The sequence below is a fragment of the Toxorhynchites rutilus genome, chromosome 3, assembly GCF_029784135.1.
Source record: "Toxorhynchites rutilus septentrionalis strain SRP chromosome 3, ASM2978413v1, whole genome shotgun sequence".
Taxonomy (NCBI): Eukaryota; Metazoa; Arthropoda; class Insecta; order Diptera; family Culicidae; genus Toxorhynchites; species Toxorhynchites rutilus.
The window spans coordinates 167,494,798-167,518,350 of NC_073746.1; the positions used below are offsets into that span (position 1 = coordinate 167,494,798).

A 23,553-nucleotide genomic window follows, 5' to 3' on the forward strand; every position below is an offset into this window, starting at 1 on the left:
GTCTCCTTGGCATCGGTCATTGAAACTCATGTGAAGGGCACAAACCACCGTAGGACATGAAAGAAAAATACATCAATTTATATCAGTATAATAATGATAACACATGCGGATAAAAGCCTTCAAACAAAACCGCAAGTGTTCTGCAGTGACATTAAACAATCGATATGTTTGTTATTTTCTCTCCCCTCAAGAAGTATGTTCGATAATCAATCAGCATCCGAAACACATTTTCCTCAAGAATAACAAAAAAAACATACACAGATTTCATCAAGAGCAGACGACCGCGATAGCCGCGTTGTGTAATCGGTCGAAATGAACAACAGGGAAGTCATCAATCTTACATGTATGAAATCAGCAAAAATCAGATCGCACTCGGTGAACAGTGAACAAAAAAGCATATAAAAACAAAACCAAGCGGATTGCTTCTAGTTTTGGCTTTTACTATAATTTTATTTATTTTTATTCTTCATTTTACTTCTTTTAATTGTATCTTTTTCTTTCTTCGTCTGCACTATTTTTGCTTCCTTCTTCTGTGTTTGTGGGTTGTTGGTTTGTTGGTTTTATCTTTACACTTTATACACATTTACAAAGGGCGGCTGCTAACTATTACAAATGAAACTTTAAGCAGATAGAGATAATTTCGATTTTTTTTTTCAATGAGCAAAACATGTTGGAAAATTTTCCTTGATTTGTGCTTCGCTCCGCTTGACCATTTTTTGTTGTTGTTTTCCTCCCTCATTTTTTTATCAATTGGCTTGTCTTCTTTCGGTTGCGAGACGTGGGGGTTCACTAATATGCAGTGATATTGCCAGCATCTGCGCTGAGATATGGGAGCTTACGGGCAGAGGGGTGATTTATGACTTCTTAAAGCTTGCGGATCAATACCATAGCTTTTTCCCCATGGTCCGTTGCGTTGTATAAGTTGTTTTTCTCTCCCATACGAACCAGTTGGCTACGGCACAGACCATTCAAAGCCAAACATCGTGTAGATTAACCTAATGAAGAATGAAAACCGAGACAAAAGAAGGCTTACGATTGTGGTGGAACCTTGCCGCATAGTCTGGCCAAGTGGAGAGAACCACCGGAACGAACAAAAGGCGGACTGATAAGCTTGTATGTTGAAATAACTGCAATGATGGGTGGGTTATGGTCATGGTTTCATAAGATGGATAGGTAAGCTCTTGATGTTCGTGCTTTTTTTATTCGTGATGCGTATTGGAAAATGGGAGATTAATAGTTACTACACATGCATAAGAACATTAGAGGGGAAGTACGATAAATGTGCTTCACACCTATCTCACATAGGTTTACAAGTTTAAGTTTCAGCGGAAAAATGCTTGTGACAACTTTTCTCACTCGGCTCTTACTCACACATTTTAAAAGGCTGGGAAATGGTTGGGTAACGGACGATGGTCTGTCCTCCAAGGAGGAATGTGCTCCAATCACTTTTCCTCTGATAATAATTACTCCTAATAAATTAGTTCCTTTAGCTGCTCTACCTTCACTGTTTTCATTATAAATAGTTGCTGGTTGTAATATATCTGTTTCCATTACACAAACAGCGAGTAAACTAGTCGTATCAAAATCCACTGGACATTGGAAACAAAAACACATTGAACATCGTTTCACGAAGTTGAAGAACGTAGTTTCTCAACGATCTTGTTTCTTAAACAAGCTTGAAATGCACCTTAAAGCATCGGTTAATTGATTATTATTTCAACATTTGTAATTCAATCTTCTCCCGTCTTTATCTCAACTTATATCGTTAAAACAGTGGAGGATGAATCTGATTAACCTAGACAATATTTTCTCTCTGTATACAATTATTATTATCATTTATCATTATCATTATTATCATTATCAATATAGTTGTTACTGTTGTTTTCTATTTCGTTTCACACAGTAAATAATTCCCTTTTTGTTTTTTTTTTAAGTTATAAAGAATCTGTATTTGCTTTAAAATTTTTCTTCATTTTACTTTGGTAAGCATTACATACGTAATTACAGTTACATGGAATCGTTCTCACCTCCTCGTTCTGTTGAGATCAAAAATGCATGAACCAGATTTCATCATAAAACACCATCATTTGTTGGATAGTTCGCCTGTGTAGTCTTTGCCGTAATTCCTCGCGTTTCGTATTGTACAAAAGTTCCAAAAGTCGGTAGCCAGTTCACGGATGCGTCACCGTTCCGGTCACCAGGGGCAGCAGCTGTCCCCATAGTTGATGCTGCTGCTGTTGACGACCGTAACAATGTTTTTGCTGCTGTAGTCCCAGCAGCAGGAATACCAGTGGGATCATTAGCGGGACTAGGGATTCTGCTGTTGGCCAGATCGTTCATCCCCATTTCTGGAAGAGACCCATCCGCTGACACCGACAGTTCGAGCCCCAGAGATTGCAGCGGCAGGAACTGTTATAGCAGCAGTCGTTGGGTCGGTGGTCACAGTTTCCGCCCCGCTTGATACACGCCCTGCGGTACACCTGGATTAGCGAGGAGCGTCTGGAAGGAGATAATGAAAATCGAGTTCCAATGATCAAAAGAGCTATCCATCGTTAGACAATAAAAGCTATTTGAATATTTGTCATCCACCCATGAAATGTTCTATCGGAAAATCTCATAATACTGAGCAGATGTGGAACAGCTCACTTGTACATGCGTTTTCGCTTTTTTTTATTGCAAATTGATTTAGTAGATTTTTATGTTAGTTAATCATTCAAAACGTAGTTATTTTTCTTTAATGAGAAAGTTAAAATTGAGTTTAAATTCAATCGTGTAGGATTGCCTCTAACAATGACATCGCAATCAGATCAAGTAGCGAAAAAAAATCTTTTCAAGGGTTTTTCTTGATGCAAGTTTTACCCACTAACGTTTTCTTCTTATTTTTTTATTTCCAGGTGTAATTTTCCCGTCAAAACTGCACTTTGTTGTGCCGAGTGTAAAAAGGTGCAGAAAAAGTTGTTTTGAGTACTGAGTGTACTTATAATTTCGAAATAACAGAAAAACAATTGTAATCAATAAAAATAAATTATAAAGTGGAAAAAGAAAAATAATTAACTGGTCAATCCAGTTCCGCGGGTCCTACTTTTCTTTCTGGTGAATTATAGAGGATTGTAGTGGTGAATAATCGGAGTTATCCAGTCTTCAGAAAACATACGCTGCGCTACACTTTGGTTGATTTTCATCAGCGCGCGTTCACAACAAACGCGTATTCTCTCTTGGTACGAAGTATACCAAATTCATAAACACGAGAGCACCGAATGAACACGTCGAAGAATTCAAACACTAAACATCGCTTCTCACTTGTGTGATGCGCGCCTCATCTTATACACATCAAATTCTAGCGCCCGTTTTGTCTTCGCTCGTTCTAAGCCGAAGTCCGAAAAACGGAAAATAGCTCGTGATACGCATCGACTCATATTGTGAGCTAACGTCGGATTGTAGCCAAAAAGATTGCTTGTTGCGTCGGGGAAGAAGACGAGTATTTAGTGCAATCGAAAAAACATACCCGTTTTAATCGTCAACCTGTTTATTTTTTACTATATTTTATGTTCATGTTTTCAGCAAAAAAAAAAGCTGGATAAATTTCCTATCTAATGGAATATAACACAACATGTGTCGCAATAACAACTTTGAGTAATATGCGTATCTTTTAATGAATCGTAACATTTTTCGTAGAGTGACCCCTCTATTTAGATGAATGATTTAGAGTCAAAGACATAGCCCTGTTCCAAAAACAACAGCGCCTCCATACCAACCGTAAACGCTTGTGTGAAGAAAACTAACTCAACAGAGAAAGCAAGTCAGATTCAAGCGCGGTGTAAAACAGATATATAAATACGGTGCAAAACACGGCGCAAAAACGATGATGACAACAAAACATTTCATCTGTGTTTCGAAGCGTGCTAATTCGCCAGAGCGCATGTGTATTCAGAAAGTGCGAGTTCAACTGAGTCCAAAAAACTTATTACACATCAGTACCGCGTTGCATTCTGAAAACATATTACCAGTATACGATTTTTTTGTATTTCTTCCATGGATACAAATTCCTTTTTGACGTAGAACTATGTCATTCATTAAGGGTGCCAAATCTGAAAACATGTCACGATTCTATGAAATAAAGTTAACGTTAATAACTATTTTTTCCGTGAACGGATTTTGGCGATTTACACACCAAAACCAAACGAATCGAAATTTCCCTAAGATTCCTTTGTTATGCTATATATAAACGGTTCATTGATGAAAACTAAAAGTATTGCCATTTTCCCATACATTTGTTCTGCTCATTTTGTGAGTCTCCCTACCCATGCCGTCAATAACAAGCAACTTATCGGCGAGCATCGAAGGGGAATGATTTGAAGCTTCCATGAACAAACAAAAGAAGAAGAACAAGAACGAAGGGGAATATTTGTCTAGAACATAGATATTCGATCTCGCTGAGAAAAACTTCCAGTATGGTTCTAGATACGAATCAATGAACATCGCTTGTTCTTCGTTGTTTTGCCTCATCATATGCCTTCGATTCGGATTTAGCTGTGGACCCGACCAAATTTCTTACTCGCTGATGTCTCTGGCATTGTTATATTTACATTGTAATGACGCCTTTCCATTAAGGTTCTGAACTACACAATTTTGTGGGGAATCATAAAACTAGACTGCCATCGGCTCACTAAGGAAATAATTGTTCAGGAATTTTGTGTGTGATTTTGTTTCGCATAACAGTAGCAAAAAGCTCGACGTCAGTCACGAACTGAACGGAAAGCTCGGTGTCAGTCACCGATGATAACAACGTGTTAATAAAAATCATCAAAGTTTCTTGGGAAAAAAAATATATTTTTACCTTTATTATAATATATATTTATATTTTATATTGTCAGTCACCGGGTACTGACACGGCCTAAACGGAAAGCTCGGTGTCAGTCACCGATGACTGACATGGCACTCAACGTGTTAAATGACTATTAAAATTGAAAAAAGTTAAAGAAAAAAATTTTCTAGAGTTTTTTCACTCAATTACATCTTTTTCTTTGAATAAATACCTTCTCTCTCTCTCTCTCTCCAATGGCACTAACGTTCCTAGAGGAACTTCGACGTCTCAACGTAGTATTACTTGCGTCATTTTTATTAGTACTTAGTTGAGATTTCTATGCCAAATAACACGCCTTGAATGCATTTTGAGTGGCAAGCTCTAGAATACGCGTGATCACAGTGCAAGTCGGAGGAAATTTCTTTGACGAAAAATTCCCCCGACCAGAACGGGAATCGAACCCGAACACCCAGCATGTTAGTTATGACGCTAACCACTCGACCAAGGGAGCACAATAAATACCTATAACGCCTAAAAATACACAATAGCAATATCACAGAAACGCGCACAGTCCAGAGTGCACAAATTATGATTTTTCGCGTGAGTATAGGAGTGTTAACAAAAGCGTTTCTTTTGAGAACAGCGGAAAATGATGAGAAGTGTTTATATTCTTAGTCGCTGCAAGCCAACAATGTATGGCTCTGTATGAATGCTATCCTGAACACTTATGTGACGCTGGTTGGTTTATGTTGTACGAAGGATTCTAGAGCTGCGATTCCACTGAGACAATACTAAATAACATGTAGCATATTATTTAATACTTGCAAGTATTGCCATTGTTGTTGCTTGCATGCGATGCCAAAGAAAAATTGATGTAGTTATGAGATATGGAATAATGGTGCTGGTGCCACAAGAATATAGAATATAGTGTATGTCAAAAACGGAAAAGACCACTGGAATAGCTTCGAGGTAAATTTTCAATGCATTGGCATGCAACAAATTGCGACATGCGAAAATCTTGTGTATTGTTCTGCGAGGGTAAGAATGAATCATCAATCAATTATCGTCAACTGATTATACAATAAAAAAATCATTTCAGGGCGACCAAACAACTTTACTAAACAGTTATTTCTAAAATTTCGCAGCATTCTAAATAATATCCGAAGTTATTAACAAGCGACTTGAATAAATTAACAGTGTAGTTCTACGTCAACAATGTGGTCGTGTCTTGGACACAACCTCCTATAGTTTTTAGTATTAGCTCTGAGGGTTAACTAGCCCAGCTGCCATCATAACGGCAATGAACAGTGGTGGCACTGTTTCGCCAGATATTAACAAAAAAAAAAGAAATCATTATTCTAATTCTACATTACCACGTTGGATGGACCCTAATGGAGAGTTCGGGAAGACACACTTCCTTTTGCTTCCAGCAGAGAAAGGTTGTACGCGGTGAGAGGCGAAATTGAAAACACCCGTACCGAAAATAACCGTTCACGTTACGTTTTACAGGTACGAAACCTGAACATGTTGACATATTGCTAAATTTGAAAATACCAATCAATGGAACCAAAATACCATCCAATCCTAAATTTCCAGAAATGTGTCGTGGCATGCTAGGAAGCCATTGAGATGTCTATAGAAGACCTCATGAAGAGCCAAAGCGAACAAAATGTAACTAAAATTTACAGAATGACAAATGAGAACCCAAAAGATGGAAATGTCATTCCTCAACCAACTTTGATCCTCCCGGTTATGGGCTCTGTAGCACCAGAATATATAAAATTCGGTCCGCTCAATGTATCAATCCGCCCATTCATTCGAGAGCATATGTTATAAATGCTGGAACATAGATCACACCAAGCTTAGATGCCCAAGGAACGACCTTTTTGAGGTACTTGTGGCGAAGAACATAAAATTGATCCCAACATAAAATACGACCAATCAGAATTCTGCTTTAGACGCCAAAAGACTTGGTTCATTCAACAGGAAATGTCAAATCTACCAAGACGAGAAAAATGTCCAACGGGTTCTTAACGGCAAGGGATTCTCTTTCGAAGAAGCGCGTACAACTATGAAAGGCGGAAACACCATCTATGCAGGAGTAACGCAACAAAGACTTTCTCAAAATGAAACTAACGACGAATTACTGAAACAATTGCAACAAAAAACCGTGAGATCGAAGATCTTAAAAAGCTAGTTGCAAACTTAAATTTAAAAAAACTCGATACACTTTTCTGTCACGAATCCGTTGCATACAGGAAGTGAACGAGAAAAAAAATTGTTGTTGAAAATAATGAACAACCGGAAGAACACATCATATATAAAAACAAAAAACGGTCAATAAAAATACAATTGACAATTGACAACGAACAACAGCCAGCTAAAAAGATTCCGACAAGATAACACCTAAAGAACCTAAAATCAATCAAACTTTCAATAAGATGAGGCTGCAGTCATCTGCTTCTGATAGCAGTACATCTGCCCCAGCCAGAAATAATTTTTCATAAATGGCTAAAAATCCATCAAGAATTAATTGGAATCATTTTATTATTTAGCCGTCCAATTGAATGTAAGAGGTCTCAGAGGCAGACTTCTCGACTTACAACTTCAAACCTCCGATAATAATCCCATTTTTTATGCATCGAGAAAACATTTTTGTACATTTGCTCTCCTGGTAATTTTTGCTCAGATTACATATGAAATTATGTAACATTTTTCAAAGAAAGCCCTACCCCCTCTTTACATGGGGTTGGAATTGCAATTGAGGGGCTTAGAATGCAAGGGGTGTAAGTGATTTGATCGATTTCTCGTCGTTGATCTGACTATCGCTTGTAGACAAATTGTTTCGAAGCTGTTATGGTATGTCTATAAAGACAACTGTAACAGTGAGAACTTCCCCCATTATTATACCCTTGGCCAGATTACCCCGGAAGTTCCTACTACAGATTGGACTAGCTATCAATTGATTATTGAGAACCGCTTCTTAGTCAGATAGGATTTATCTGCAGAAAATTATTCTCAGTCCATCCTTGAAGTCACCTTATTGCACGTACCAAGAACCAGTGGTAACCCTGGAAGAAAGTTCGCCCGTTGGCGGACCCTCGAGGTTAAAACCAACCAACTCAAATAGTCCGCTCAAGCCTATTCTGTTGAAGGAATCCCAGGAGGATCGTAGCGAAGCTAGGTCTGCCATTTTTAAAGCCAAACAGGGCAACTGGACCAAGTTCGTTGAGGGTATCAATCCTCAAACGTCATCAAAAGAGTTATGGTGTACAATTGCGTAAACTCAAAACTGCACACATGTTTCACTACCTACTGTTATATTTTCTGATTCCACGAGCTCTCTCCGGGCTATTCAGATTAAAACCTTCACTCATGGATCATTCAAATAGAAGAGGATGCTTGTAATAAAAATATTACCTTCTGTTGGAATTCCTGTAGATATTTCCACCGACAAATTAGCCGATAGGAACAGAACCCGCGAACCCCCTAATATTCCCGTTACTCGCTCTGATGAGGAACGATGATTACTACAGAAGATCCGCCAAAGTTGGGAAATAGCCTGGAGAAACAGTAGATCAACTTTCAAAAAAAAATAAAAACACCACTCTTCGATGACATGACAGAAATAACACTAAGAAAAGACGACTTCTCACCCGTCTTCGAATCGACCACACAAAGGTCACTCATGCCTCAATGCTCTCCTTTTCTGTACTGGATTGCCAACATGCACGGGACTCTAGAATTCGATATAGCATTGGAACCTAGGAAACGTTCTTAGTAATGACGAAACTTCAGGAAAACAATTTAGTTGAATTTTTCAAAGAAACTGCACTGCTACTATAAATCGTCGAATTCAGTTGTTGATCTGCTCACATGCAGATCGGCCGCATATTAGAGAGGTATGGGGTGGCATTTCGCATTTCGTAACGAGTGATTTTTGTTCGTTTCGACAACTTTTGCCATTATGAATTTCGAAGCGAGCGAAATGAATAAAGCATTAGTAGAGTTTCGAGCAAAGTTTGACATTACGTAACATTGTGTTCGAGCATTTTTCAACTCGAAACGAGAACAAATGTCTCGACAAGCAATGGTTGATCGTCGTATGGGAAAATGCTAGTGCAACGTTGATTTTAATACTAAACCTTACATCAAAGAAAATTTCAATTGCATTTCCTTTAGTTTTGACGTCTATTTGTACAAGTTTATGAGTATAAGTACAATACAGGTCGAACTCGATTATCCGGAGAGTTGATTTTTTTTCACTCCGGATAATCAAGTCATTAAAAAAACAATTTTCTCTCGGTAAACGTAATATAATTATGATTTGCACTTATTTATTTAACGGTTTTATCTAGGGTGACCCGTTTGTATGTTTGTGACTTTGTAACTTTGTAACTTTGTCTGTAGCACATTAATAGAAATTTCACCCCCTTCCTGTTGACCGATTGAGCTGAAACTTGGATCACATCTTTATCTTTGATTTGGAACACATCTTTATCTCTGGTGTCATTATAAAACTGCGTATTCCATGACCTTGTAAATCCAAGATGGCGGCCGTTACAAAATGACGGATTATATTTTGTCAAAATCCTATCAATATGGGTTTTCCCAAACCCCCATCGATATGGGTATCGAATGAAAGGGCTTGAACAGTAGAACACAATTATTTATGGATAATATAAATCAAAGATGGCGACCACTACAAATTGGAGGATTACATATTTTCTCAGAACCGCTTCAATGTGGGTATCAAATGAAAGAGCTTGACTGGTAGAATACAGTTATTTATGAAAAATGCAAATCCAAAATCCCATTCAGACATTTTTTAGCGGCGGCCAAATTGAATTTTTCAAGATCATGGAATACGCAGTTTTATAACGACAGTAGAATTAAGGGTATGTCCCATGTTTCAGATCAATCAGTCATCAGGAACGGGATAAATTTTCTATTAATTTGAGACAACCCTACAAACACTCAAACATACATACAAACAGTGCAAACTGAATGGAACCATTAAAAAGTAATTGTTTATTTGAGAACTGCGGTCATCTTGGATTTAATTTTTTCATGATCTACTATGTTCTACCAGTCGAGCACTTTCTTTTGATACCCATATTGTTTGGGAGTAGTACGAACACCCTTACTACAGCCCTGGTCCGGGAAATCCCTCATCAATCGTCTGTCTGGATGCCCAAATTAAGCCAGACGAAATAACGGGAACTAACAGCTGATGCGTTACAACAAGTAGCGGTATTATGGATTGTTCTCCTCATGTGTGCCAGAACAGAAGGAAATGAAAACAATGGGTTACCGTTCGCTCCTATTACGTTTTCGATCACCGCTGTGATTCTGGAGAAACCCAAACCAAAGTGGAAGATCACAGTGGTGAATATAATCATCGTCTGCCGAAGGTCCATCGGCAGACGAAACTTCGTATGGGACCAATATCAGGAGCAACGGCAGTCCAGTTCGGTCCACCACGGAGTAACGATGTGTCAAATACTTTGTGAAATATATGTTGTAATATTGTGAACTGTTATGTATAAATATATGTGGTATGTAATTGTTGTGAATTAAAAGTAGTTTGTACCAGCATCGTTGAGTGTTTTTTCATAAGCAATCGGAAGAAACATTGTTTTGTGCTGGTCAATCGTTTGATATGCCGTCGGCATTGTGTTTAATTCAGTTTTGTTTGCATGTTGTTTTGCCGACGGCAATAGGAAGTTGTGGTTTGGAAAAGAAGATTTTCCCTCTCGATGTTGGGGGCCTGTTACAGAGTTATCGAAGTTTTACGGGCAGGCTCCCCAACACATATTATTGCGGCTTTGAAAAAAAGGTGCCATTTTGTGGGGACGGCCATTTTGATTTACATTTTTTCATAAATAACTGGGTTCTACTAGTCAAGCCCTTTCATTTGGTACCCATATTGATGGGGTTGTGAAACAAAATATATATGGCGCCATCTTGTGGTGGCGGCCATTTTGGATTTGCGGTTTTTATAAATAACTGTGTTTTACTAGTCAAGCCCTTTTTTGATACCCATATTGATGGGGTTTTGAGAAAATATGTAATGTGTTCTACTAGTCAAGCCCTTTCATTTGATACCCATAATGGTGGGGTTCTTAGAAAATATAAAATCTGGCATTTTGTAGTGGCCGCCATTTTGGATTTGCATTTTTCATAAATAACTGTGTTCTACTAGTCAAGCCTTTCATTTGATACCCATATTGATGGGGTTATGAAACAAAATATATATGGCGCCATCTTGTGGTGGCGGCCATTTTGGATTTGCGGTTTTCATGAAAAACTGTGTTCTACTAGCCCTTTCATTTGATACCCATATTGATAAGGTTCTGAAAAAATATGAAATCCACCATTTTGTAGTGGCCGCCATTTTGGATTTGCATTTTTCATAAATAATTGCATTCTACTAGCCAAGGCCTTCCATTTGATACCCATATTAGCTATTCAATACGGAATTATTATGCAAATTATTCAAAATTTTTGAAAATCAAAAATAAAATACTCCTTCTACTTCAGCACTTCTACCTTCTATTTCAGCACTATGGAATCACAAAGAAATACAATATGCATCACATTTGCAGTACATTTGTTCATTTTCCGTAAGACATCGAATGGGTATATGAGTACCATCAATACACCGGGTATCTTCAAATTGTCGAAGAAATATTGCTTTGTTTTATTAAACGATGTTGTATCCAATTCGATCCATTTTTCGCATAAGCTTCTTTCCAGAAGATGTATCAGTTCATTGAACACTGGTGAAACTGTTTGTTGAGCCATACCAAGTAAAAAGTTTTCTCCTTCATTATATTAATTTGATACGACCAGATGCCAAATGATTCTTAACGGCCACAAATTACAAAGCTGCAGGAGTAGCAGTACTTCTGAAAGTTTTTTGGAACACGTATCCGAAATATTTTTAAATGCTTCTCGACTAAGTCTGATATACTGCCGCAACCTTGAAACAAAAGAATAATTATTATCATTTATATCGGAAACGTACATATATAAGATAAATATTAGGCTGTCAAAAAAGTCGTGCGGTATTTCCGCGAGGTGTCGTTGTAAGCGCGTAGTTCTAGTTGTATTCATTGTATCGAGTCATACTATAGCTTGATGGAAAGGTATTTTTGCGCGCTATAATATAGTCTTTGACAGTGTTTTGTTTGGTTAAGTCGTTCGTGAGTTATAGTGTCGCAAATATGGAGCAAAATAAAGAGAAAATCTGACATATTTTACAGTACTACTATGACAAAGGCAAAAATGCATCTCAAGCTGCCAATAAAATTTGTGCAGTTTATGGACCCGATACAGTTTCCATTTCCACCGCACAACGATGGTTTCAACGTTTTCGTTCTGGTGTAGAGGTCGTCGAAGATGCGCCACGCTCCGGAAGGCCTGTCGTCGAAAATTGCGACAAAATCGCTGAGTTAGCCGAGAAAGACCGGCATAGTAGCAGCCGTAGCATCGGCCAAGAGCTGGGGATAAGTCATCAAACCGTTATTAACCATTTGAAGAAGCTTGGATTCATAAAGAAGCTCGATGTATGGGTGCCACACACGTTGACGCAAAAAAACATCTTTGACCGTATCGACGCATGTGAATCGCTGCTGAATCGCAACAAAATCGACCCGTTTCTGAGGCGGATGGTGACTGGCGATGAAAAGTGGGTCACTTACGACAACGTGAAGCGCAAACGGTCGTGGTCGAAGCCCGCTGAAGCGGCTCAGACGGTGGCCAAGCCCTCATTAACGGCCAGGAAGGTTCTGCTGTGTGTTTGGTGGGATTGTCAAGGAACAATCTATTATGAGCTGCTTCCCTATGGCCAAACGCTTAATTCGGACCTGTACTGCCAACAACTGGACCGCTTGAAGGTAGCACTCATGAAGAAGTGGCCATCTTTGATAAACAGAGGCCGCATTGTCTTCCATCAGGACAACGCCAGGCCACACATTTCTTTAGTGACGCGCCAGAAGCTCCGGGAGCTCGGATGGGAGGTTCTTTTGCATCCGCCGTATAGTCCGGACCTTGCACCAAGTGACTACCACCTGTTTTTGTCCATGGCGAACGAGCTAGGTAGTCAGAAGTTAGCCACAAAAGAGGCCTGTGAAAATTGGCTATCCTAGTTTTTTGCCAATAAGGAAGCGAGCTTCTATAACAGGAGTATTATGAAGTTGGCATCTCGTTGGGAACAAGTCATCGAACAAAACGGCGCATATTTGACTTAAAACAGATGATTGTAACTAATTTTATGAACAAATGAAAATTAAAAAAAAAATACCGCAGGACTTTTTTGACAGCCTAATATTTACAGGACTCACTCATTTTCACTCAGCGAAAGAGAGTCACTTTCATCGCCCTAACTCCCGCCTCTGTGGAATAAGCGTGCTCTCTTCTTCCCTATTGCTGTCGTCAAAAAACATTTCGCAATCCTTTTCTTTAATCACAATTCTAATATTATATCAAATTTAATTTGTTTTTCGACATTCATATTTGCAATAGCTGTGGAGTTTGCTTTGTGTACAAACTCAAAAATTTGGCATTTCTCTTCGAGACAAATTTTGCTCGAAATCTAGTACACTGAAAATATTAACTCGAGAAAGATACATAATGCTAAAATCAATTCGAATCGAGTTGGAATTATCTCGAAACAAGTTACTCGTTTCGAAATGCGCAATGTCACCCCTGGATTATCCGAATTTTTGCAAGTGCGTTTAGTGGGTATATGGGAAAGTCTCTCCCTAATAAACGACAACCAATCGCTGCGGTGTTGACTCGATTCGAAGCGGAGTTGGACTGAAGTGCAATCATGTGAGCAATTATCCTCGAATATTGACTAGGTAATGTAAAAACTTTATATTAAAGGGTGTGTCACATCAAATTGCATCACGGAAAAAACGCTGTAGAAATTTAATTTTTAGGAATTATATCTTCAGCTTTCGCTTATAATCAGATAAGAGTGTATGGATCACGTTGGCCATGCTTCACTGTCAATTTTTCCTAAATTTGGAAAAATGTCGTCGAACGAAAAAGAGCGCCGTGAATTAATCCTGCGCACTCATTTCGAGAATCCGGAGTTGTCACAACAGGACATCGGTAAGATGCTGGAAATCATCCAATCCACGGTCAGCAGAGTACTAAAACGATACTTCGAGAACCTAACCATCGACCGGAAGGTGAAGAACGGCAAAAATGGATGCTCCGTCAGTGAAAAAGATCACAAGCGCGTAGTTAAGCAGTTTAGACGTGATCCGAGAAGTTCGGTCCGGGATGTCGCCAATAAGCTGAATTTGTCAAGTTCATTCGTCCAGCGGACCAAGCAGCAGGAGGTCCTGCGTACATACAAGTTTCAGAAGGCTCCTAACCGCGTCGAAAGGCAAAACATGGGGGGGGGAAGACGCGAGCCCGGAAGCTGTACACCGAAATGCTGACGAAGCCGCATTGCCTGGTAATAGACGACGAAACCTACGTCAAAGCGGACTTTCGTCATCTGCCGAGCCTGTTGTTCTTCTCCGCAGAGGACAAATTCAGCGTTCCGGAGGAGATTCGCAAGCAGAAACTATCCAAGTTTGCCAAAAAGTACATGGTGTGGCAAGCGATCTGCTCTTGCGGAAAGCGAAGCGCCCCCTTCGTGATGACCGGCACGGTAAACGGGCAGGTTTACCTTAAGGATTGCCTACAGAAGCGCTTACTACCACTATTGAAGCAGCACGAGGGCCCGACTATCTTCTGGCCGGATCTCGCTTCGTGCCACTATTCAAAGGACGTGTTGGAGTGGTACGAAGCCAACGGAGTCACCTTCGTGCCAAAGGAAATGAACCCGCCCAACGCGCCGGAGCTTCGCACAATAGAGAAATATTGGGCGATTATGAAGCAGGCCCTCCGGAAGAACCCAAAAGTTGTCAAATCGGAGGCGGACTTCAAGAGAAAATGGATTTCTGTTCAAAAAAACTACAACCTGACGTTGTACAGAACCTTATGGACGGGGTAAAGAGGAAGGTGCGAGCATACGGGCTTGGGCTCGAAGTATGAATAAAAAGAAAATGCCAAAAGTTGTTTAATAGTTTTTATTTTACTGTCTAAAATTTTCAATAGGATCGGTCTACTGGGCGAATTTCTACAGCGTTTTTTCCGTGATGCAATTTGATGTGACACACCCTTTAGTTACAAAATATCAGGGCACGTGTTCATTTATGACTTCACACGGTTTTATTGATCATGGACTCTTGATTTCAGATTCCAGAACGAGATATACTCAATTCCAATCTATTTCACTCCCATTTGGCAATTTCCACATTTATTCAGCAATAGAAAAGATTAAGCTTAATATCAAAGTTGGGTTCAAAATTAATTTCGAATGAAACAATGTACCGTTTAAGATTTCCGAAAGAAACAATTCTCCCCTTCTGAGGAAAACGCACGAGCGTGATCAAGTCGCAAACAACGCCTTTTACATCCAAGAGATGTGTAATCCACCACAAATGAAATCCATTTAAATCAAGCAAAGATTCACCCGAATTCGAATATTTGTAATGTTGATTTGATTAAATTGCTCCGCTATCGCTTTTCTCGAGAGGCCACCCGTACCAGCAAATGTTGCAGCATTTAGAATACATTATATTGTTTCGCTGGATCCCATCATCTCATGGGAAAAGAAGGATGGTGTGGCGAAAATCATCATACCGCGAATAAACTCTTCGTAACAAATGGCTGTCGCTAGTCGTCGCTGGTCGTAAACACGCATTAGTGAACAAGCATGTGGTTCAATATTTCGATTCGTTTTAAGCGGAAAATGCTTATGCAAATCGGATATACGAATTGTGGATGCTTGGGCAGCAGTTCACAACCAACAACGACAAGTGGAATGTTAGAGGATTATTGTTTTCCACCCTCAACAGAGAAACCACGTGCTGATTCTCCGAGACTTAGGAACATACTTGAGAAAAGAATTGTGGGGAATAAAATAACTCGTGCTCATATCATTGCAATGATGGGAAATCTTCTGGATGGGTGTTCAATTCGGAATTCGTTCGACTGTGTAAATATGCTGCCTTGTGGTAGAGTTTAATGACTCAATTTAATTGTAAATTATCAATTGTCACAAAATACGCTAGTTCATTGAAGAGGTGACTAAAGTTTAAGAAAAAATATCGTTGATTCAGTACTAAGACAATTTCAAACATCGGAGTATTTGATTATAGACTGCTGAATGTTGGCTGTTGAATTCCGTGATTGTTATTGGTTAATTCTGGCTGTTACTCCAACAAGAAATTAACGTCCAATTCAACTCATGCACGGTGAAAACGTTAGATTTATTCCACATACTCGGGAATGGTCCTGACAACAGAGAGCGATTGAAAACTGCAGAGCTACACCTTTTTTAAAACAATAGATAGTAGACCATCCGGTCCCGGATTCGTTGAACGTTTCAATCGAGTGCAACAGGGTCCAACCCTAATAAGCGAGATCTGAGGATGTGGGCCGAAAGATGGACGAAGAGCTGCCGCCTCAGGCACCTGTTGGGGATCAAACGTTTCATTTGTGAACACAACTGAAAATTGTTCCATGAAGAGGTCATCAATGGCTAAGAGAGAAAAAGCTTCTTTTCTACCATGGCTCATGGACACAGGAAGACCTACTTCCTTCCGTTGTTCGTCAATATATGGCTGAACTCTTATTCGATTTTAGACGTTTAGGAGTGGCGTTGGAGTGTATAGTGGTCTTTCACTAACTAACATGGGGCTTCAACCGATGCTTCAACATGCAAGTCAAGTAATAAGTCATTCTAGTTGACAGAGGTCAGAAACTTATTCATTTAGTTGAAGTCCGTTTATTTGAAGTTGGAACGAGTTATTGCGGAAATTGAGGTGAATTCATATACATATACATCCGTCTCTCCGTTTATACTGCTGAAATCACTTCTAGGTGGATTAATTCGATTTTTTCATCATTAAACGGACATTCGTGATGAGTTCAGACCTTATTTGATTGAAAATTATGCCTCTCGCGATATGAAAATTATACTTCCCACTATATGTCCATTAGGGTGTCAATAAAAATGATCATCTCGAGTTTCAAAAAGTTACCCTATGAAAAATGTTTACCAACTCGAAAAAACACCCTATGCAAAATATCAGCTCAATCGGACTAAGGGAGAGTGGCGCAAAGCGGTCAAAGTTTATTTTTTTTGAAAATCGAAAAATCACCCAAGAGGGGATTTTTAACGTTTTTAACGTTTGTGGCACCAGTAAATGAAGTCCGAATGAGCTAATATTTTGCATACGGTATATTATTTTGCAAATCATCATTTCGTAGCATGTTCTGAATGAAAAATCGAGACAACTATACGTAAAGGAAATTTGGAAAATCATTTTTTTTAAATAGCATAAAACGTCGAGATCTGGTGTTATCTAGAAAAAAAAAATTCTCATCTCACCGTCGCCCACCCTCGACACCAGATGCTATCCCTGGTCATTATGCACAATGCTACAGTGCGTGCGGCAACTCTCGGTTGAGACAACGATATCTTATATCCATATCCCTAACCTGACCCGTCCCACAAAAATGTTGCTTTTTTAACCTCGAGTAAACCGCGAGTATTCGGTCGAATCCTACTAAACATAGCAATTAGTTGAAACTTTGTATAAACAAACCTTGAATTAGCGGCTCCGCAAAGCTTATGCGATTGAGCCTTACAAATAAATGAATTGGAAAAAAAAATCTAGAAAAAAAAATTTGCCCGAAAATCAACCTTTTGGGACTTATCATTGCCAAGCAACCAATCGATAATCTTCGATGTTGAGCTGCATGGCGAAATACTGGATCATGTTGTCGCTATCAAATATCTTGGCGGCGTCATGTTGAACTCAAAGCTAATATTTCGTGCCCACATTTCCTACATTACGTCTAAAGCGTCCAAATCTCTTGGCTTTATTTTCCGAGCTTTAAAGCAGTTTAACTTAAGTAATATCATCAGGGCATCAAGCATTTTAAGTTATTTTTACAGAGTGTCCCAAATATGATTCAGAATGGTAAAAATTCAATCACCTGTACATTCAAAATTAAATAAAATATGTTACATATTCAAGAATTTCAAAACTCTCCGCATTTATAAATAAACGGTTCGAGCCGCCTGAGAGTGCTGCCCAGTCAAGCAATTATATATTTTTTCTCAAACATTGAACTTCTTCAGTATTCTAAAAATTTCTCACGTAAACACGAATAAATGACCAATCTGTTTCCTATGATCGACTATGATGGGCTATGTATACACTCTGTCCAACTTCTATAAGACCACCCTGATTCTATTTCGTTGCAACACAAACAGTTAGAATTTCAACAACATACAGTCATACATTGTAAACTGCTTAGAATAAAGTATAGTCAACGTCAATTCTGTTCAAAAGAGTGGTTTTTTATTTATTGTGATGATAATTTCAACTGTCCAGTTTCTTGAAGACCACTTCAAAATTCATAAGTAGTATCAATGAAAAATTCAAAACGATAGACTGATTTACATGTCAATAATTGGTAACATTGTCACTTCGACTAATAACCTTGAAAATTCGTGTTGGAATACTATTTACCAAATTCTGCTAAATGGATTTCTCGATATTGTTCCATTTTTCCGAAATTGCGACCTTGAGTTCTTCAATCGTGGTGTACCGTTTTCCCTCAGTGTAGATTATGCGTACAAAGATCCCCCCTAAGATTTTCAACTTGATTCAGGTCTGGAGAGCGAGCCGGCCAGTCCAAAAAATTTGGTTTTTGTTCCTAATCCGTTGCTTAGTTTACTTGCTGGTATGAATAGAAGCATTGTTTTGCTGGAATGTAGGTAAAAACGGTAGGAGAAAGGATTCACGGAACACGTGTGTAATCCTTGAATGATGTGAAAGCTATTTTGAGCTTTCCGGTTGGGCAGAATCCCGCTCAAACCATGCACGAGCCTCCACCAACATTCCTGGTTGAAAAATCCTGTTCCTTCTTCCGTAAATCACGTCAGTACCCGTTGAAACCATCAGGACTATCCAAATTGAACTTGTTTTCGTCAGTGAAGATAACTTATACATTGAAGAAATCTCCGTTATGGTATATAGTAAAATGTATTCTTTTGAAAACATTTTTTGTCACAACATACCATGTCCCACTGTCGGTCCATGTGAGTTTTGGCAAAACTCAGACGTCTTCCGAGGTGAGATTGTGTAAGATGAGGAGTTTTAACCTTTTAAGCTTTCTTATGTGAGGATTTTTTATCAAAATTTGATGAATTGTTACTCGACCAGTTAAGTAGTTGAAATATTGCTTTATTTGCACATGCGATTGTGAGGTCGAATCTGTTCTAGCTATTTCCTGCTCGGTCAGAGAGCTCCGATTTACGTGGAGCTCTCTTCTTCTTACCGTATTCTTGAGGATTCGCCAAATAATTGAGCACTACTTAATTGGATCGTCGAATCCGACGAGAAATGTCTCTGATGCCAACATTTTCTTGGTGAAATGCATCGATTTGTCTTTCTTCTCTCTCCGTGGCGACTTTTTCCTTCGGCATTTTCCAGATTTAATTGATCAAAACAACTAAAACAACGGAAAATGTAACTGGTCTTATAGAAACTTGACAGTGAGAAATACGAAAACATTCGTTTACGCTCAGCGCTTGCACACACACATATGAAAAACATGCAGTGTATGGTAGCCACCAATACCTTCACACTAGAATATAAATAAACGATTCCATAACGGTTGAGGTTTCATGATATGCGAAAATGGGTTTTCATCAAATATAATTTCCTATACATATTGTTATATCTCGAGTACAGTGAGTCTTAGGATAATAATGTCTGTAAAATTTTTCATACAGAATTGCGTGTAGAATAAATTTTTCGAAGTATTTTAATTTCGTCAATTCCTAGGAATCAATATTTACATTTGTGTGAGATTGTACACGCGTCAAATTCAAAACAAATGAGCCAGTATTCTAATAAAAATATACATGGAATTCGGTAGCTGATTCGGAATATTTCGGGAAATGATAGAGGATAGTATTTTATGAAAAAAAAATCCATCTACGCATATGATCAATTCTCAACTAGGACAGAGTTTTTGAACTTTCCTTGAGCCCAATTTTATGCCTTGAACTAACTCTAATTTAGAAAGTACGCTCCTTAGAATGATTATGCTGCTCATTTTAATGATGAGATACTTTTGCAGAGAATGTAGTTGCAAAACATTTAAATTAATGGAACCAAGTACAGGCAAACCTGTTTTTGTGCGGTCCCTTTTCGCGTGATTCCCTGTTTGTGCGACCCTTTTTGTGCGATTTTATTATGACATCGGGTCTTGAATCACACAAACTAATCGCACAAATAATAATGAGAAATCGCACAAAACAGGTTTTCCTGTACGTTTCAGAAGTAAAGAAGAAACTTAAAATGTTATGGCTTTATGGATTTTTATTAATTTTCCAAAAATGCATGATAAACAGGATTGTTTGTATCAATCGCTCTCAATTCCATCCATGGAACCTCAACAATTATCTTCCACTAATTTAAATGTTTATGTTTAACACAATTATATCCAACATTTCCTCATCCTTCAAATGAAAGCAATTGAATCGTGCTAAGCAGCGCACTATTTGAATTGTAGTCAGTTCAAGGATAGTTCAATAATTCTTTTCTTAGTTGGGTTTTGACCACAAACGAGGAAGGTTTTTTTTCATCAAATATGATCCTCTATCACCTCCTGAAATATTGTGGATCAGCTACTCAACAACCTGCATATAACAATATTTTAAACATATATAAACGTTTTCGATGCATTATTCAATTTATGTGAAAGCTGTCTCAGCTGTTTGAACTTTTCGAGCAAGGTTAGTATAAAATCGATGATTTCTGATGTAGTTTTTTTCCGCGAGAACTTTGGAACCCATCTAGACACTCAGTGCAGAATGGTCGATAAGCAGTTGAAAAATAAGAAAAGAATATATTGAACATATTTTTAATACGCTATTGGTACCCTCTGAAAATTCCCCGAACTATCACGGAAAACGTTTCGTATTGCGCTGACGACTAAAATGTAATGTGTAAAAGAACCGACATTTCCTGTGACCGATCGTGTTCCAAAGTGGGCAAAGAACTACACACGACAAAAAAATAAAGTAGCAAAATGCGATATCGAAAGTGAGTTTCGAGTGGTTTTTGAAACGCTGTAACTCTGTTATAAAATAATGCATTCGTCGAAACAACTACTGGTCCTTGCATAGAATATTTTCAAGTTTGTAGTTGTCAGTGGGCTGTTTTGGAAAAGGTTTTACTGAAACTTTCTATGAATCAAATGGAAACGAAATAAAATTATGATTGGGAATATATTTTTTAAATCTGTGCAAACTTTGAAAGCAAACCAGAAACGTTTTTTTTTCTTGCAAACCAAAAATGTTTTATTTTTTTCTGCAATGTCTACAACCAGTCTTTAGAAAACAAACGCACCGCTGCGCTTGAGTTTAATTTTTTTCAGCGCGCGTTCAAAGAAAACTCGTTAAGGAAGTGGGGGTATAGTGGTCACCCTAAGGAATATGTCCATTTCCAGCGTCCACATACCGCTACAATTCCCGTTTTTCTAAGAATATTATAGTTCAACTCATTGTTGTTCAAAATAGTATACCGCTTTTACTATAACAATTCAAAATAGTACATTTCATCATTAGAAAAAAAGATGAAAAATAGAACTTTTCATTTTTTTTTCACTCACACATATCAAGCTAAATGGGATAGATTTAAGATAATTTCACGGAAAAGGACGAAAAAATCCTTTTCCGTGAAATTTAGTTTATTCAATCTGGTATGTTGGACAAATCATCAGTTTGGACGACTATTCGCATATTCTAGGAGAGGTGAACATACATTTTGATCAATCTCAGCGATTAATAAGCATAGTAATTACTTTGATGTTTGGGGGCAAAGTGGTCATAGGTTCATAACAATCTACAATGTTCTGTTTACTAAAGCTAATATACCTCATCATATTCAGCTCTTGAAAAGGTTCCTTTTGTGGCTCTGACCCTGGAAAAATATGCCATTCCAACTAAATCAAGCCTCATTATGCGGAACGTTATGTGTTTCCTACAACGTTTTTGTATGCATCAGAAAATTTGAATTAAGACTCTAGGTGAATAGACCAAGCTTATTTCATTCATGTACCTACTATATCGAATATGATTTGAACAAATTAGGACGAAAACAATGCTTAAATCTATCCCATTTAGCTTGATATGTGCGAGTGACCACTTTTCCCCCACAAGGTGACCACTTTACCTACAACCAAAAAAAAAGTTTTATTTTTCATCTTTTTTTTTCTAATGATGAAAAATGTACAATTTTGAATTTTTATAGTAAAAGCCGTATGCTATCTTAAACAACAATGAATTGAACTATAATTTTCTTAGAAAAACGGGAATTGTAGTGGTATGTGGACGCTGGAAATGGACATATTCCTTTGGGCGACCACTATGCCACCACTCCCTACTAAACATTTCTTCTCACTTGTGTGATGCGCGTCTCATTCTATACACACACACACACACACACACACACACACACACATCAAATTCTAGCGCCCGCTTTGTCTTCGTTCGTTCTTAGCAAAGCATAAAAACAACAGCGCGCCCTCATTTGAACCGTATACGCTTGTGTGAAGAAAAATATCTCAACAGAGAGAGCAATCCAGTTTCAAGCGCGCAGTATAGAAATACGGCGCAAGTACGGCGCAAATTTCAGCGTAAAACTCAGCTTAACACTGGGCGCAAAAACCAAACATTTCATCTGTGTTTCGGAGCGTGCTCATATGCCAGATCGCATGTGTGCACAAGGAGTGGGAGCTCAACTGGGTACAAAAATCTTGTTGCGCATCAGCACCGAGTTACATTCTGCAGACTGTCTACAACACATGCACATATCAAACTAAAAATATGTACGTACGATAACCCTAAACTAGAAATTTGTAGCTTGAAAATGTTGTATTTTGTAGATTCATGTCATCATTGATATCGAAACTACAGCGTTCCGAAATCGCTTAAAAATTTCGACGCTTTACTCATAAATCCTTTGTCAAGTGCAGATATCAGTGCATGCTTCATACTTAATTTTTTCTTTTCTTGAAATTCTTTTTTATCAAAAAAAAAAAAAAAATAACCTATGCATATGAGATTGTTCTGTTCGTTTGTGTGCGCTTCAAAATCTCGGAAAGCTCGGCACTGATGGAGCTCATATTATGACACAACATACAATCCACTTCAAGTACAGTAAAACCTGTTTCTGTGCGATTTTTTTTTGGTTGTGTGATTTTTTTTTTGTGCGGTAAATGAAAAGAAGCATATTTGACGAAGTTATTGTCCATTTGATTTTTTTTCGAAGATTTATATGCATTTCAGTGCGAAAAAAGCATATTTTCGTCTCAATTATCCATTTCAGAAATCATTCCCCCTCTCCCATCAAATGCTCTAAGTTTTTCTAAGTTTTTGCATGACATGATTTCTAACAGCAACACGTTTCGACATGCAACTAAAAGCACAAAACAGCCACGCGCAACCAAAAAGGCAAACTGTCCCATCGCAAAGCAGGGAAACATAAGGAAATTGAACAGTGAACGGCGTGGATTTGAGTTATTTTCTTGGGGGAAACTTTTTTTTATGCGGTCCCTATCTACCGCACAAAAAAAGTTTTTTTTTCAAAATG

The 23,553-nt window shown here is 38.3% G+C and overlaps 1 protein-coding gene across 1 annotated transcript in view; it reads right to left on the reverse strand.

The window, feature by feature from the left end:
• Window positions 1-407: 407 nt before the first annotated feature.
• Window positions 408-23,553, reverse strand: part of LOC129779036 (U8-agatoxin-Ao1a-like) — an 81,589-nt gene continuing 58,443 nt past the window's right edge. The window contains exon 3 of the mRNA XM_055786280.1: window positions 408-2,499. Coding sequence (XP_055642255.1) covers window positions 2,337-2,499 — 163 coding nt within the window. The 3' untranslated portion in view covers window positions 408-2,336. The remainder of the gene's footprint in view (window positions 2,500-23,553) is intronic.